Source organism: Astyanax mexicanus, chromosome 3 (assembly GCF_023375975.1).
Source record: "Astyanax mexicanus isolate ESR-SI-001 chromosome 3, AstMex3_surface, whole genome shotgun sequence".
In the NCBI taxonomy this organism is placed as follows: domain Eukaryota; kingdom Metazoa; phylum Chordata; class Actinopteri; order Characiformes; family Acestrorhamphidae; genus Astyanax; species Astyanax mexicanus.
In genome coordinates, this window is record NC_064410.1 from 34,543,826 (window position 1) to 34,559,893 (window position 16,068).

Consider the following 16,068-nt stretch of genomic DNA (forward strand, 5'->3'; position numbering starts at 1 on the left):
TACTTGGAGGATCCCATGGCTGCTGACTGTTGAGGCACGATTTGAGAAGTCAGAGTATTTATAAAGCTTTAAAATTTGAAAGCTCCAATCTTTTGTGTTAACTAAAAGTTTGTTAGAGGTTCATTTTCTTTTTGTGCTGTAAAATTGTTCAAAAACTAAACAACTCACATATCACTTATTTTATAAAATGTTGAAATTAATGTTTCTGTATAAACTGTGTGCCATTTGTAGATCAATCTAATCTTCTAATTACAGCAACAAAAAAGTATGCCAATAATTGATTGCCAAAAATGATTGACACTGTATTCATAAGCAATAAAGCAGATGTTTCATGTGTAGTGGGTCAATTTTTCCTTTTATTTGCACGTTCATTGTGTTAACAAATTCAACATACAGTACAAGTCAGCATTAGTGTAACATGTTTAGCATAGACTTAAAACAGCATTATGCACATTACGTGTCCTCAAAAGCAGTTTTCCTCCACATAAAAACGTACTGACTTTGCATCATCGAGTTGGGCCGATATTACGGTTACATTAGTAAATGTTGTATTTTTTTTCTTTGCACCTCAATTTATTGTACAACACACAACAGCAAAGAACTGGGAGCTTGCATTTGGGAAAAGAAGAGCAGAATTAGGGAAGAGTGGGGGGACTCCAAAGAAATTAGAAAATAAAAAATAAAAAAAAGAAAGATGTACACCAAAAGAACCCATCATCAGTTTAGGGAGAATTACATATGGGCAGAAAGTGCTACTGCCTGATAGTGCATTAAGACAAACAATACTTTACAACCGTTCATATTTATATTATTTATATATAGATATAAACAAGCTTTTGTACACCCAAGAAATGAGGAGGACCAAAGAGGAAGAAGTCAAAATATATATTCTTATTTTGTTTAGGTTGCATTATTTTATTGGCTTTGTGTGCTCAGTGTGCTATTTTGGTTCATTTAAAAAAAAAAAAAAACACTGGAAATATAATGTAATACACACCAGCTCTTCAGAGATTAGATATAAGTGGGTATAAAGTTACGGGGGTGACTAATCGGGAATAAACAGCATTGAGTTTCCCTGCACTGGAAAGCATTAATGTGCTGAATATATTGATTTAAATGTGCACATAATTTTGCACATCAATAAAGTACAGCACATCAACACAATTACTGTGAAGAGGAGGTAAACAGAGTCACGTAATTGTGTTGATGCACAATTAATCACGCCTGTTGAATCAATGACTTTTTTCATTTGTATGTACACTTGAAGAAATGTGTGACAGTGACAGTGCTGAAGTGAATATATGAATAGAAAATGAGTTCAGTGTGGTGTTTGAGGGCAGAATATAAAAGCAGATTCCTAATATACAGTAATGTATGATTCCTTATTGGACCAGATGACAGACAGAAGAGTAATACAAATAGTCTCATAGGGGGCATTTTTTTATGAATAAATATATATATATATATATATATATATATATATATATATATATATATATATATATATATATATATATTTATATATATACTTTTATTTCTATTCTACTTATATTTATTCTAAACTTGCACGATGAGGCAAATTGGGAACTTCCATGTTTTTTTAAATTGTTCAAGCATCAGTAGAGTCATTCAGAGTGGGTAAGGTGTTCCATTCTATAGAGACTTACAGAATCAGTAATGTATATAGTGCTTAATAATGGAACCAGACTTAAATAAAAAAAATCCCTTTCAAAAACTCAGGCCTGATACCTGAGACACTGTTTTGCCACAGTTTTGAGAATATTTATTTAGTTATTTATAAGACTTATATTTTAACATTTATTGTGGTGGGATACAATTTTATTCCGAGGACAAAATCTATTTACTATATATTTTTGTGTTACATGGCAACCCCTGTTTCAGATCCCCACCACTGTAAACAAGTCTAAATTGGCAAGTCTCTATACAATGAGCCATTTCATAACAACCCTCACTCTAAATTTTAGAGTTTAGAGTTTTACGATATTTTAAATGTAGCCTATTCATGTCCAAAGACGACATTTAATAAACAAGCCAGGTTGGGATAGGTTTAAAGTGTTGAGTTTTATGTATATATTTTATTTTAAATTACCTTTGGTGTAAGAGTTTGCACTCTTTTATATATATCGCCTTGCTTTAACTACTAAATTTAGTGCAACAATAAGAAAATTATATGATTTAGGGCTGCACGATATTGGAAAAATTTTATATTGCAAATGTTCTTTTTTCGACGATATATATTGCGATATTAAACACTGCAGGGTCTATGACGTCAACAGCCCCGCCCTCCACCCAAGCGCTGTCTCGCATCTAGACCAATCAAGAGCTGAGTCAGCGCTGAGTACTCAAAACCCAAGAAAAACAGCAAAACAACAGTTATCGGCCCTTTAATTAGGCATTTAAATGGCTTTTTAAAAGGTAAATAAGAGCGTTTTTCTGGGATGTAAAGCGTGAATTCAGCTGTAACTGGAAATATCTGTGCAAAACTGTGCTGGACTGAGGTGCACAGCTTTTAACACGTGTGTTTACAAGCACGTGCCCAACCTTGTGGATGGAGGCCATGCTCTTGTTTACCCCTTGCGCTCCCCCTCCCTCGCGCATCCCCTCCTCCTTGTGCTTCTCAGGCAGCAGCAGCCTGTCACTTACACAGACACAGAGACAACGCTGTGTATCTAATTCCTGTGTCAAGAATCAAAACATTGCAACATGACGTGTTTGATTTAATTGCCTTAGGTGACATCGCAATCCTGTGATGTGAATATTGCACATGCGCATATCACAATGATGATGCTTAAATGATATATTGTGCAGCCCTAATATAAATACCCTTTTTTTTAAACAATCTGCTCAGGCTGAGAATACATCTGAACCAAACTATATTGAACATGTCAGATATGGATATCGGACAGATATTGGATAAGATTACACAGCTAGGTGTAATTAACCTCAACACGTATTGAATGAGCAGAGATAGGAGATGATTCTTGCCTGTCTAACTGTTACAGTGCCTTAGCTGTCTCTCTCTCTCTCTCTGTTTCTTTTTCTCCACCTCTGGCTCTGTCTCTCGCCCGCTCACTCAGTGCTGTGAACTCGGTCTCACTGGGAAAGAATAAGGACATGGGAATCTGCCTCAGGGGCCCAGAGCTGTCTGGGTGACATCACTGGAAAACACACACACACACAGACACACACACACACAGACACACACTCCCTCCCTCAGGTCTGACCATCACTGGGGCAGTCTGTGTCAGCTCAGGACTCTGTGGGGGGTGGATCCTGTACCTCGGTTACCACCAGCAGTGACAAAAGTATGCTCTGATTCTATTAGCAATGATTTCTGACTCTGAGTTCACTAAAAACAAGGAGAGTAACTGTGAGGAAAGTGCAGATTTCCAACTTTCAGTTTATTCCACTTTAGTTTTCTTACGGTTTGAATTAGATTTTTGTCATTTTTATGAAAAATCATTAAAAGCATTTCCTTACAGAATGCTTAATCTATAGTCGTATGTTGATTTTCTTATTGTAAATAAGTTATGTCCTCTGTAAACACAAAAAAACTATTCTAAAATATTCTTTTGTTACATTTTAGGGCACAATTTTATTTTATCATATAAGAAAAGCATTTATTTATTTTTTATATATATACTATATGTCTGTCAAGCTCAAAAACATGGTTCTTTATCGGTGGAACTCTTTTTCGAGCTATATAAAACCATTAAATTACCATTAAATTATTTATACAATAGATTTTGACCACCTTACCACTAAATCATACACATGGGTCTTTGAATTGTTATGGCTTTTGTTGTTGTTACCTTTACTAAATAACCTTTAAATACATTTTTGTTTAGGAAGACACTAAGAAAAAAAAAAGGTCTACAGTATATATATTACTGAAAAGTTTTTTTTTAAAGGCTCAATTTGTATTTGAAGAAAACTCTAACCGTAGAACTATTGCCTTCTCTAAAGAACCCTCAATGAACTTTATTTGTGATTAAAGAAAATTAAAACTTATTTTTCCATGTAAAAAATCAACACAACATGTACAGGGGTACCAAGCTCTTGAATATGACTATAAATGCTTTCATTATGTAACTATGTCACTGTTTTGTCATTTGTAATTACATTTTATAAGTAGTAAAGCAAAACAATGTTGCCAGATTTATTTATAGTTAAATCCAGTTGTGTCTCTTAAAAAGATAAAAAGTATGTTTTATTAACCGCTGGATATGTAATAGATATGCTGTGTTTGACATGTGCAAAACTCCAGTTTAGCTTTGAATCAGGTCTCATCACAGCTATTTGGTTCTCTCCTCATATATTCTTTTTTAATAAGGAAAATAAAAAAGAGCATCTAAAAGTGCAAATATTTGCCTAAATCTGCATATTTTTAAATGTTGTCATTTACTAAACAGTATTTCTTTTACAATTGAGGGTGGGAATTATATCAGACAGAGTGTTATAGTAAAAGCTATATGTTCATTCTATGAGCTTCAGTTGAGTTTAATGTTCACCCTAATAGTAATTCTATGGAGCTAGTCAGTTTTTGTATGAAAAACGAAGCCAATGGCTACAGAAATCTGAGTCTTTTATGATACATTTTGTACATTTGCTACAATGAATAGGAAAAGCGGGCAAAGAAACAGGATTCTTAAAAAACACACACTTATCCACATGTATCCAACAGCTATATAAACAAGTGGAATTTGAAGGGATGCTGAATACACTGATCAGAGTGCTGCACTGAATTTACTGCTGTCACTTCCACATGAATAGCATCAACACATTTACTGTTGAAAGTAAATGCATTTAAAGACAAATTTGAGTGGATATCATGTAATGTTTTGTAAGTGTTAGAAATAAACACTCAAATAAATAGAGTGCAGCTCGTCCTGCAGTGTAAAATCTCTATGTACAGCAGGGCTAAGGGGAAGTGTGTGCTCTGTAATACAAGTCAGACTCTGCTCAGACTAACATTTGCATGCTCTGTTTCTTAATCGCTTCTCTAAAAGTCACCCACTGCTCTCTGCAATTTATTTCAGCTGGCGTGAGCTCGGTGCTGACGTCCAGCTCTGACTGGAGAGTAATGAGCCCGGGCTTCAGTGACTTTGTTTTCTACTTTTTTTTTTTTAAAGAAATAAACTTAATTTTCATTCGGGTTGAAAAGAGCAAATCTCTATGTACTGTGACGGGTGTAGCGTTTCCCTCCAACTGCTGAAAATGTAAAAATAATAATTTTACAGCCATTCACAAGCCATTTACAACTGTCTTGCTTCTTTACTGTTAGGAATTAACAGTGTACTTTGTGCTGCCTAAACTTACCGCAAACATAACCTTTTGAAAAACAAGGCTTAATACATCCTACAGGTTCAGTATCCATTTTATACATTATATACAGTACTGTGCAAATACAGCTCTGAAAAAAACAAGAAACCACTTTAAAGTTTCTTTGATTTTACCAAATTGAAAAGCTCTGCAATATAATCAAAAGGAAGATGGATAATCACAAGCCATCAAACCAAGCTGAACTGCTTGTATTTTTGCACCAGGAGTAGCACAAAGTTATACAAAAGCAGTGTGTAAGACTGGTGGAGGAGAACATGCCAAAATTCATGAAAACTGTGATTTAAAACCAGGGTCATTCCACCAAATATTAATTTCTGAACTCTTAAAACTTATTTCAGCCATTTCTCATTTTCTGCAAATAAATGCTCTAAAAGACAATATTTTTATTTGGAATTTGGGAGAAATGTTTTCCGTAGTTCATAAAATAAAACAACAACGTTCATAAACCTATAAATAGCAACATCAGAGAAACTGATTCAGAAACTTAAATGGTCTCTTTTTTTTCCAGAGCTGTATTTTATACCTAAGCACATTAATTAAAACGTTTGCTTGTAAAACTCCAGATCACATTGGAACAATGTATTGAATCAAATGTGACAATAATTTATCATCAGGAAGCATTTTTTTTTTAAGCTAGTTTGGTTCTAGTCATGATCCAATCAGCAACATTAATGTAATGTTAGATTAATCTTTTTTGTGCTTTATTGCATGGATTTGTTCAATTTCATATAGTTCCAATAATACTATAAATATTTACCTAGTATTATTACTATAAATAATACTAGACCACCATGTGGAGAGCTTTGTAAGTGTTTTAATCACTAATTTACTTTAAGCACTAATTTGCTAAAGACTTTTGTATTTCAATAGTATTTTACTTTTTTTTACAAAGAAACACTTTTATAATTCCAGTTTTCACATGTACCTATCACATTTGCCCAGTACTGTATATATACAGTATATTTAAAGTAATCCAAACTGACTGTTGACAGGAGTTGAACTCGAAGTAAATGTTCACCTAAACTGACTTCACCAAGCTATTTGAAAAGTTTCAGCTAGCCTAAAAACAGCCTGTCAATCTAACTGTTCTTTTAGCGGGAATTTGAAGACCTAAAGATAAAGTCGAAACTATTTCTCTCTCTCATCTCCCTTGCGAATTACTGAAGCGAGCCAGGAAAGGCTGAGCACGGCTGATAAAGGAGGAGTTTTTTCCTTCAGGAACGAGTCATCTAAACCGAAACTCTACCTGTGAGGCTGCTTTCAGGGTATTGAAAAAAAGAAAAATTATAAAATCTTCCACCCTGCCTGAGAAACAGCACCTACAGCCAATGCTTGTATATTTAGTCTTTGGCAGACTACTGCTTTTAATGTGCTAGATGATAAAGTTGCCGTGGCAACACGATGTTGGCGAGGCACTGATGAGCACACTTGGATAATTAACAGTTTTCTATGCTTGATTTTTTTTTACATTTAAGTGAGGTTTTGCTCCGAATCAAATATAAAGAAAGCAAAAAAAGGAATAAGTAATTTTTTTTGGATGTGATATCAATGTTTGCAACAAAAGAAATGTATTAAAAATACATGTTTTGGGTATTAATACATATTAATATGTCTGCAATTAAAAAAAAAAGATTCCTTTGTCGATGTTATCGTCTTTTTTTGTCTAGAGTAACAAACGTCTGATCAAAATCAAAATCACATATTCATTGGTCTTGCAAATATATCACTATCCCTGTTACCCACTCAACACAATCAGCTCCCATTAGCATTAGCGTTAGCATTATCAAATGTAGCATGACAACATTTGTGAAATGAAGGGAATGGGTGTTTCCATCTCCAGGGCTGGGCATCAACATTTAGATACCAATACAGACACGTTGACATTGATACTGATACCTGAACCACACGCTTGTTTTCCTCTACAGACCCAAAACGGGCATGGCTTAAAGCAAAACTGAGTGTGAGATACTGGAAGTGAGTGTGTTTACTGACCTGCAGACTCATCAAGAAGTGTTGGCGTTAATTACCTGCAAGTGTAATGTAATGTAATTCAGACCGTCGATCAACGGTCTGGATTTTTGCTCACCGGCTCAGAGATGCTGCTAAGACTGATAGTACTGAATACTGAATGACACGCATCATAATTTCAGTAATTCAGTCACTGCTATAAAAGTATTGAATTTCGATACCCAGCCCTATTCACTACAGTGAGTTTAGTTTTTTTAAGCAGTATTCTCTCTCTTTTTTTTGTTACTCAAACCACAGAAATGAACCACGTCTTTGTTTGTTCTGGCATGCAGCTCAACAGAACAGGTTTGAAGATGCACCTGTATGCAGGTAGACAGCACTGAAGGACAGGTGCAGCTTCTTCAGATTCAGATTTGAACATCAGCTCCTTCTTCTTTAGTTTCTTATTGGCCAAAGCCGAAGCCATAGGATAGAACCAGAACCGCAGACAGTCTCTTATTGATATGGATATATTCAGATAAATAAGTCGAGAAAAACAGTTTGTTTTTTTGTTGTTGTTTTTTTTTAGTTTTTTTGCAAATGAATCTCCAAAGTCCTTTCCAACTGGTTTGATCAGACTGCTCCTTAGCAGGGAGTGCAGATGGTCCAGTGCAGTATGTTTACACATGTACACACACACACACCTGCCAATGTTGGGTCGCGAGGGGAAGAGAGGGTTTGTTATCTGGGTTTTCTTGTCTCTGTGCTGCACATGTTTGATGTTTTCTCTTTACTAACACACCTAATCCAATTGATCAGAGTTTTAAAGACAAAAAATATATCAGATATACAAAATAAATGTATGTACATAGGTCAAAAATGGGCTTGTAAATTTGGCTTCTGTACATTTACACTGCAAATATGATGCTAATGATAAGAATGGTTAGCATGGTGCTAATTTCGTGACTAAATCATCTCACATTTTTCCTCAAACCATGTGGAGTTGTTTATTAATAATCTCTAATAGACTCACTTTTTATTCGTGTGTTCTTTTGTCTGAAACTGTTCTGAAATTATTGTTGTCTGTAAATACAGGCTAAGGTACATTACTGCATTAGCCCAGCTAAAGACTGCTTTAGCATCTACCATGCTTTATATATACGTTTATTGACAACAATCTAGCATCCAGTTTAAGAAACTCCATAGTTTTCCCATTGGTGGGGATTAGGCTTCCACTTTTTGTAAGCTACATTAGCCTTTTCGCTGCTTTACACACCAATAAAAGTCTAAACAGCTAATTAATACACTGTACATAAGTGAAATCCTTCTTCAGGTTCTCCTGAGCTGGCTCAGTTGTGTTAGCAGAGAGAAAACACTAAAATATGCAGAGCCAGAGCGTCCTGAAGAGTCCTGGATCACTGCTCTAGGAGGTTACAATAATGTGATGTAGGACACACTCCATTTTCTCCATTAGTACTCCGCCAGGTTGTGCCATTTGGCAATCTGCCGCCGCGGGTTATCACACACTTCCCTCCAGTGTGTGACGCCTGACGGAGTGGGGCTCTGACCGCCCAGGACCAGCCGGCCTACCACCTCATTCTTGGTGGTGCGGTCAAAGTCGATGAGCAGGAACTCTATGGAGATGTCAGGCATGAGCTCGGCGGGGACGTCATAGATGAAGGACTCGTTAAAGACGGGGTTCAGCGTGCACTTCTTCACGTGAGTCTTCTTCTTAGCGATGCGTCGGCGCCCGTAAAACACGTTCACTTTAACGTATGGATCTGTGGAGAGGAAGAATGACCGGTGATATATCCAATGAGAGGTTTATTCTATCAGATATATATATATATCTAACAGATAAAAGTAAACATATGAATCTAGTTTATTAGGCTTTGGGGGTGCCAAGTGGTCCAGCAGTCTAAAGCGCTGCCACTATGAGCGGGAGGTCGCAGGTTTGATTTCCCTTATGCAGCTTTGCCATCAGCTGCTGGCATTCAGAGCACAATTGGCCCTGCTCCCTTCAGGTGGGTAGGTGGCGCTCTCTCCCCACATTACTCCTATCAGCAGCAGCTTGAAAAAAAGCAGTGGCTGACTTCACATATATTGTAGGAGTCATGTGTTAGTCTTCACCCTCCTGGTGTGTTGGGGCATCACTAGTGATAGGGGGAGTCCTAAGGAGTAGGGTTGGGTAATTGGCTACGTAAACTGGGAAAAAAATGCACCACAGCGCTCGGAGGACAGCGCAGCGACTCGTTACGATACATCAGCTCACAGATGCCCTGTGGTGCGAGCATCACCCTTTGGATTGATGTGGGGGGAGAGCGCCATCTACTCACCCAAAGAGAGCCAGGCCAATTGTGCTCTCTCAGGGCTCCGTTAGCCGATGACATATTACATGAAAAGGATTCGAACCAGCAATCTCCTGATCATAGTGTCAGTGCCTAGTCACTCGGAGCATATTATAAGATATATAATTTATTGGTAAATGTTTTACTTAAATATCTTACATTGATATCTTAAAGCTAATGTTGCTATAAAATAATAATCAGCTAAATGTTTATGGTTCTGCTTCAACTAATATTCTAATAGTGACTGAAATGTAAAAAAGGGTGTTTGTAAGCAGGTTACATACAGTTGTGCATGAACACAGGCATTACATACTGAATAAATTACAGTAAATTAGTGAACAATTTACAATAGACTCTGAATAAATGAATCCTTAGTATATATTAAATAACTGATAGCACATATTTTAATGTAGGATTTTGAACAAATTAATGTAAATACTGAATAATAAATTGTAAAAATAGTGAATAATAATCAAACTATGAGACATTACATTTTAAAAGACCTTAGACAAAGATTGTGTGTTTCTGTGTGGACTGCAGGTTCAACGAGGTCACTGTGTGTGTGAGTGTGTGTGTGTGTGTGTATACGTACTGCCTGGCAGGCTTGTGATGTCCATGGTGGGCAGGTGTTTGGCTTTCAGCACCACAACGTTCAGTCTGTGAGTGGCAGGCTGGTACGACAGAGACACCAACAACTCCCCACGACTACCACACTGCAGAGAGAGAGCGAGAGAGAGAGAGAGAGAGAGAGAGAGAGAGAGATATTAAAACACAGAAACATTTTTCTGCAGGATTACTCAACTGGATTAAAATGATTCAATTTATTACTTAACAGTCATTTCCATATAAATATTCACATAAACACAATTCACACACATTATTTCAAAACAGACACTGTTTCAATAATCCGAAATGCTTGGAAATGGTGAATTCTTGCAATAAAATAGTAAATTATAACATTATTTTCATTTTATGTTTATTAAAACAGTTCACAACTGTGCATTCTGTCCATAAGCCCTGAGTTTAGCCACAGCTCATTAATCATGACCACATCATGTGGTCCACATGCACACACACACACACACACACAATCAAGGACACACACACACACATTTTCAGTGCACACAGTCTCACACTCCAACAAGCAGAAAATGTGAAGATACAGACATGACTCATACATCTTATACACAGACTCATTTCATCCAATGCAGCATCTGAAGGTCTCTCTCTCTGTCTGTCTCTGTTCATCTTTCTCTCTCTCTCTCTCTTTCTCTCTCTCTCTCCCCCTGTTTGTCCTCTCTCCCCGGGTGAGGATTCCAGTGCTACTTCTGGTTATCTCCATGGCAACTCACAGCCGAAGGAAGACTGAAACGGAGCTAGAACTTCAGACAAACATGTTGTCTGTGTGTGTGTGTGTGTGTGTGTGTTTGTACAGGCTCCAGAAAGTCAGAATTAACAGCCAAAGTAACAGCTCACCATAGTACTCTTAGGCATCTAATTACACCCAAATTACTAGTGCTGTCAATGCTAATGCGTTAATGCATGTTATTAATCTTGAAACTTGAAGCTATTAATCATTTAACCAAGTTTGGTCCTAACTTCCTGCCAGAATTCACACCATTTACAGAGCCTGGTGTTTTGCGACGAGGCATTTCTGCTGTGTTCCTAATCTATTTTGCTAAAATATGGAATAAATCTCATAACTAACACTTAATGCTCGTCTCTCTGTCTCTCACTTATAATGTTGCTGCTTCTGTGAAGCTTCGGTTTGCCATGTTTTCCCCACCTGCTTAATCCTCCTTTTTGAAAATTCAAAATTAAGAGCTGTTTGTGCTTATATTTAAACGTATTTAAAATATTTAAATATAATGCAGTATGTACTAGGGGTGTCACAATTCTCTAAATCATCGATTCGATTTTATTTCCGATTTTAGGGTCACGATGCAATTCGATTCTCAATTTTCTTTTTTCTTTTTTTTTACAGCAGAGAGGCCTATGCCAGTTTTAGATTAGTCTATGGTCAGTCATTGGTTTGATTAATCAAATTTACAATATCTTATTTCAAAAGGTGGGCTTGATATAAGTGATGCAAAGTTATAAAAAGTGATCTGTAATACACCACATTAGGCACTAATGGTCAAATTTAAATAATAAAAAATAAAAAGATATATATGTCATGCCATCTAGTGGCTTTTTTAGGTAGCAGCATTGTGCAACATAACACGATAAATAATAAAAAAATTCAGTAACAGTCGTGTACAAAATAATAGAACAATTAGAGCCTTGACAAACTGAACTCTATCCTACTATAACAGTTAAACATGAAAAATAAGACTTTAAGACTTTTTCGGTCCCTGAGAATGACAAGTTTTTTTCTTTAACTAAGATATATTATTAACTTTATCTGAGAGAAAGATGCTCCTTAAGGTACCAAAACTATTAACATATTTGAGGCTAGACAAAACAATGTTATTTTTATATTTTCGAGTTTTTCTTTAAGAAGATGAGAATGTCCACATTCTCTGGAGAAAGGGCTGTTTTTTGAGCCGTCACAATGTCCGCGTCATTGGTACAGTGTGCTGCGCCATTTGCGTAGTGCGCGTGCTTGCGTAGCTTAGAGAGAGGGATCGTCGATCCTCTTTTTGACTTCGAGGCTCGAGACCATGACTTAATTTTGATCGATTTCGATGAGATATCGAAATCGTGACACCCCTAGTATGTACACTGTATTGCCAGAAGTATTCCCTCACCCATTTAAATCACTGAACTCAGGAAAAAAACACTGCTTCTACAAACATTAGCAAATCAAATGGGCCGCTCTCCAGTGATCAGTGAATTCCAGCATGGTATTGTAAAAGGATGCAGCACCTGTGCAACCAGTCCAGTCCAGTAGTGAAATTTCCTCAATACTAAATTTCCCACAGTCAACCGTCAGTGATTTTATAACAAAGTGGAAGCAATTGGGAATGACAGTTACTCAGCCACAGTGTGCACAGTGGATGCTGAGGTGTACAGTGTGCCAATTTTGTGATAAACAAATAAACAAAACTTTGTGTTAAATATGTAAAGTTTTGCTGTTTTACGCAGTTTTCTCTCTTTTTTTTTCTTATCTGGTAGTTTTTTTCTCTCAGTAATGCTGCTCTCAGTGTAATGGCTGGTTATGCCTTTCTCTCTTTTGCAATCACTTATCTGTCTGCGAGTGCCGACCACGCTCCATCTGTCTGTAGCCTGCCCCCCTCCGCTCTTCTTAATCCTTCCTTCTCTTCATCACTCTCTCTCTTTTCCTCTCACTCTCTCTAATTCCTTCTTTTCCCAGCACTCTTTCTAACCAGTTTTATTTGTGCAGGTTACACACAGATGGGAGCCATTTTAATATAAAGCATTTACATAAGAGTATTTAAAATGTTTTTTTTGCATTTATTTACATTAATTCGATTTTTTAATGTATACTGTTACAGCTTAATTAAATGTAAAAAAATCAACTGTAATTGCAAATTAAACTGAATAAAGTACCTAAAGGAGAAAGAAAAAACTTCAGAATTTTCAATGGCGGTCATAATAAAATATTTTTATTACAAGTAATACTGATTTAAGTTATGTAAAAAGAGTAATAAACTCTCAGGCCTCTCTTCACAATCTGAACAGACTTCATTTCCCACAATCCACCTTCCCCTTAACCTTCTGTCATATGTTAGCTTTCAGCCAATTAGACACAGTTCCCACATCACCTGAAGGTTAATGCCTGTTAGTCCCTCCCTGTGTATAAATAACGCTTTTTTGTGTGTTTTTACTTTGCGAAGTATTGCCAAATTTCTGCTCATGCTGACAAGTTTACTCTGTTTCAGCCTTAAATTACACACTTTTTGTATTTGTTATTTGGTTTTGGCTGCTTTAATGGTTTTTGTTCCTGCTCTGTTCGATGGTTTACATCTTAGCTCTGTCTATGTCTTTTGTGGTTGCTCTGGCTTTATTAGTTTTCTATGCAAAGCCTTCCTGCATTATACATTCAATTGTCTGGTGTATGTGTGTGTGTGTGTGCGCACGCCTGGAGAGTGAAGCTTAGTTTTTATTTACTAAAAGGACTGCAGTTCCTGAACAGCCAGCTGCAGCAGCAGCACAGATGATGGGATTATGACTACATCTTCCATGATGCAATGGTTTTACTGTAGACCACAGCTAATCTCCCATGATGCCAGTGGGTAACAGATAAAACCTCAGGGTCACTAGACAGAAATTGCTTCTTATGTAAGAGCAATTAGGCCAGGAAGTGCTGCATCTCTTTCTTGATTGTTTTTGCACTTTGCTGCTTTTCTTCTGCATTTTCTGCAGAAACACAGCTGTTCCTCTTACCCTGCATAGTACAGACAGTTGTGTTTTGTGCACTTAAAAGTGTTTTGTCCTGTAATGTGGTAGCAAACAACTGTTCAGCTGTTTGGTACCCAAATAAGTCATAGTTTTAGGTTGGACAGACATTTGAATTTTTTTTTTTTAATAATTTAACAAATTATGTAGCCACACATGAAATTCATTTATATTATTTTCACTCAATCAGTCAGAATTCCTCTGTATTTGAACATTTTACATTAAATTTTCATTTCTTTTCATATGAAAATATTTTTCTGTGGTGTGAACTGTGGTGTTGATAAGATTTAAACTCATGATCTCCTTTCTCTCAACAAGCAAGCAGTCAAACAATTCCACAACTCTGGAGGGGTAAAACCCTTATATATGTCCAAAAAAGAATGGAAAATGAATTAAATCAGATCTGGCATTTAATATTGTGCAATTTCACAGATGTGGAGACGTTCATTGCTATCTTGGCAACGCAGGCACAACCACAAGCTCATTACGCACACACAAGGATGCGCAGCAGAGCACACACCCAACTTTACATCAACAATAAACAAAATACAAAATAAATAACATGTAAATATGCATGTCAGTTTCCTCTGCTGAGAAGCGCTGTGCCGTTAAATTCCCAATTCATTAGAGTGCACCTGGCTTTTAAAGGGAATGGCAAATTACACACTGACTGGTTTATTTCACATTATGCCAAAAACACACCCATAATTAATAAAGACAATAAGTTCTTGTCTTTTCGTGTTTTCCAGCCATACAAGGCACATTTTTTTGTATCATTACGATAGCAAAGAGACAAACAGACATACCCTAAATTAAGATGCAGGGTGCAAAGTTGATGGCTCCCTTTTAGATCAACATTAGGTATACTAACGTAAGCTGGCTAAGTGTTTGAGAGGTACTGTACTCTGTCTAATCTATTAAAATTAAGTTGTTGCAGTAACAACAACTTTAAAACTTTAAAAACGACTTTATTTAAAACAACTTTATTTTCCTAGACAATAATTTCAAGGAGGTATCTCCTTGGAATGAAAGTAAGAAAAAAAGGACAAAATACATACAAGTATCCTAGAATCTTCTGAAAATAACATCCAGCATGTGTGAATTTTTCCTCTAATATACTATGTATACTATTTATTATACTATATAGTATATTTGTAATTTCTTGTTTAACGTAGCTACGTCAAACTATCAAAATGTACTATAAAATTGGTCTCAGGGGCTAAATGTTTAGCTGTCCTCACCAGACTAATCGAACAAATAATCAGCAGATTAGTCGACTACTGAAACAGTCATTAGTTGCAGCCCTACTAATCAGTAATAAGTCATTTTAAATTAAAAGAGTGTTTAAAAAACTATTTTCATTTTCATATTCAGGTTTAATCTTTATATTTGTAAACATTGCACAGCAGAATAGGTGTGAATATCAGATTCCTTTTATTTATTTTTATAAAGAAGGGATAATCTACAGTTACAGTAGATACAGGCTGCCTCAGTAGAGTGGCTCAAACAACCCACCCTGCAGTCTAAGTCATGAATTGTGAACAGTGCAAACACACCAAAGAGAGTCCTTGAGTAAGCCTACTTACACTGCATACCTATCTGTGTTTCTAAACATACATTTTAAATAACGAAAAAACAAGCAATAATGAGTGATTAAATCAATGAATATTGATTATCTCTGCAAACAGTACTTTATGTTAATTTACAATAACTAAAAAGTAATAGTTTAATTGTTTAAAAGTTTAAATACACTGTACACTTGTACCTGTGTGTGTGTGTGTGTTAGGGGTGTCACGTACGTAAATGATGCAGCACACTGTAGCCACAGACATTGTAACGGCTCAAAGAGCAGCCCTTTCTCCAGAGAATGTGGACATTCTCATCTTCTTAAAGAAAAACTCGAAAATATAAAAATAACATTGTTTTATCTAGCCTCATATAGGTTAATAGTTTTAGTACCTTAAGGAGCATCTTTCTCTCAGATAAAGTTAATAATATATATTTGTAAAAGAAAAAAACTTGTCATTCTCAGCGGCCGACAAAGTCT

At 36.2% G+C, this 16,068-nt stretch overlaps 1 protein-coding gene across 1 annotated transcript in view; it reads right to left on the reverse strand.

Annotated features, from left to right (window-relative positions):
* Positions 1-336: 336 nt before the first annotated feature.
* Positions 337-16,068, reverse strand: part of syt11a (synaptotagmin XIa) — a 45,056-nt gene continuing 29,324 nt past the window's right edge. The window contains exons 3-4 of the mRNA XM_007254721.3: positions 10,252-10,372; positions 337-9,092 (exon numbers count right to left, since the gene is read on the reverse strand). Of these exons, the coding sequence (XP_007254783.1) occupies positions 8,782-9,092; positions 10,252-10,372 (432 nt within the window). The 3' untranslated portion in view covers positions 337-8,781. The remainder of the gene's footprint in view (positions 9,093-10,251; positions 10,373-16,068) is intronic.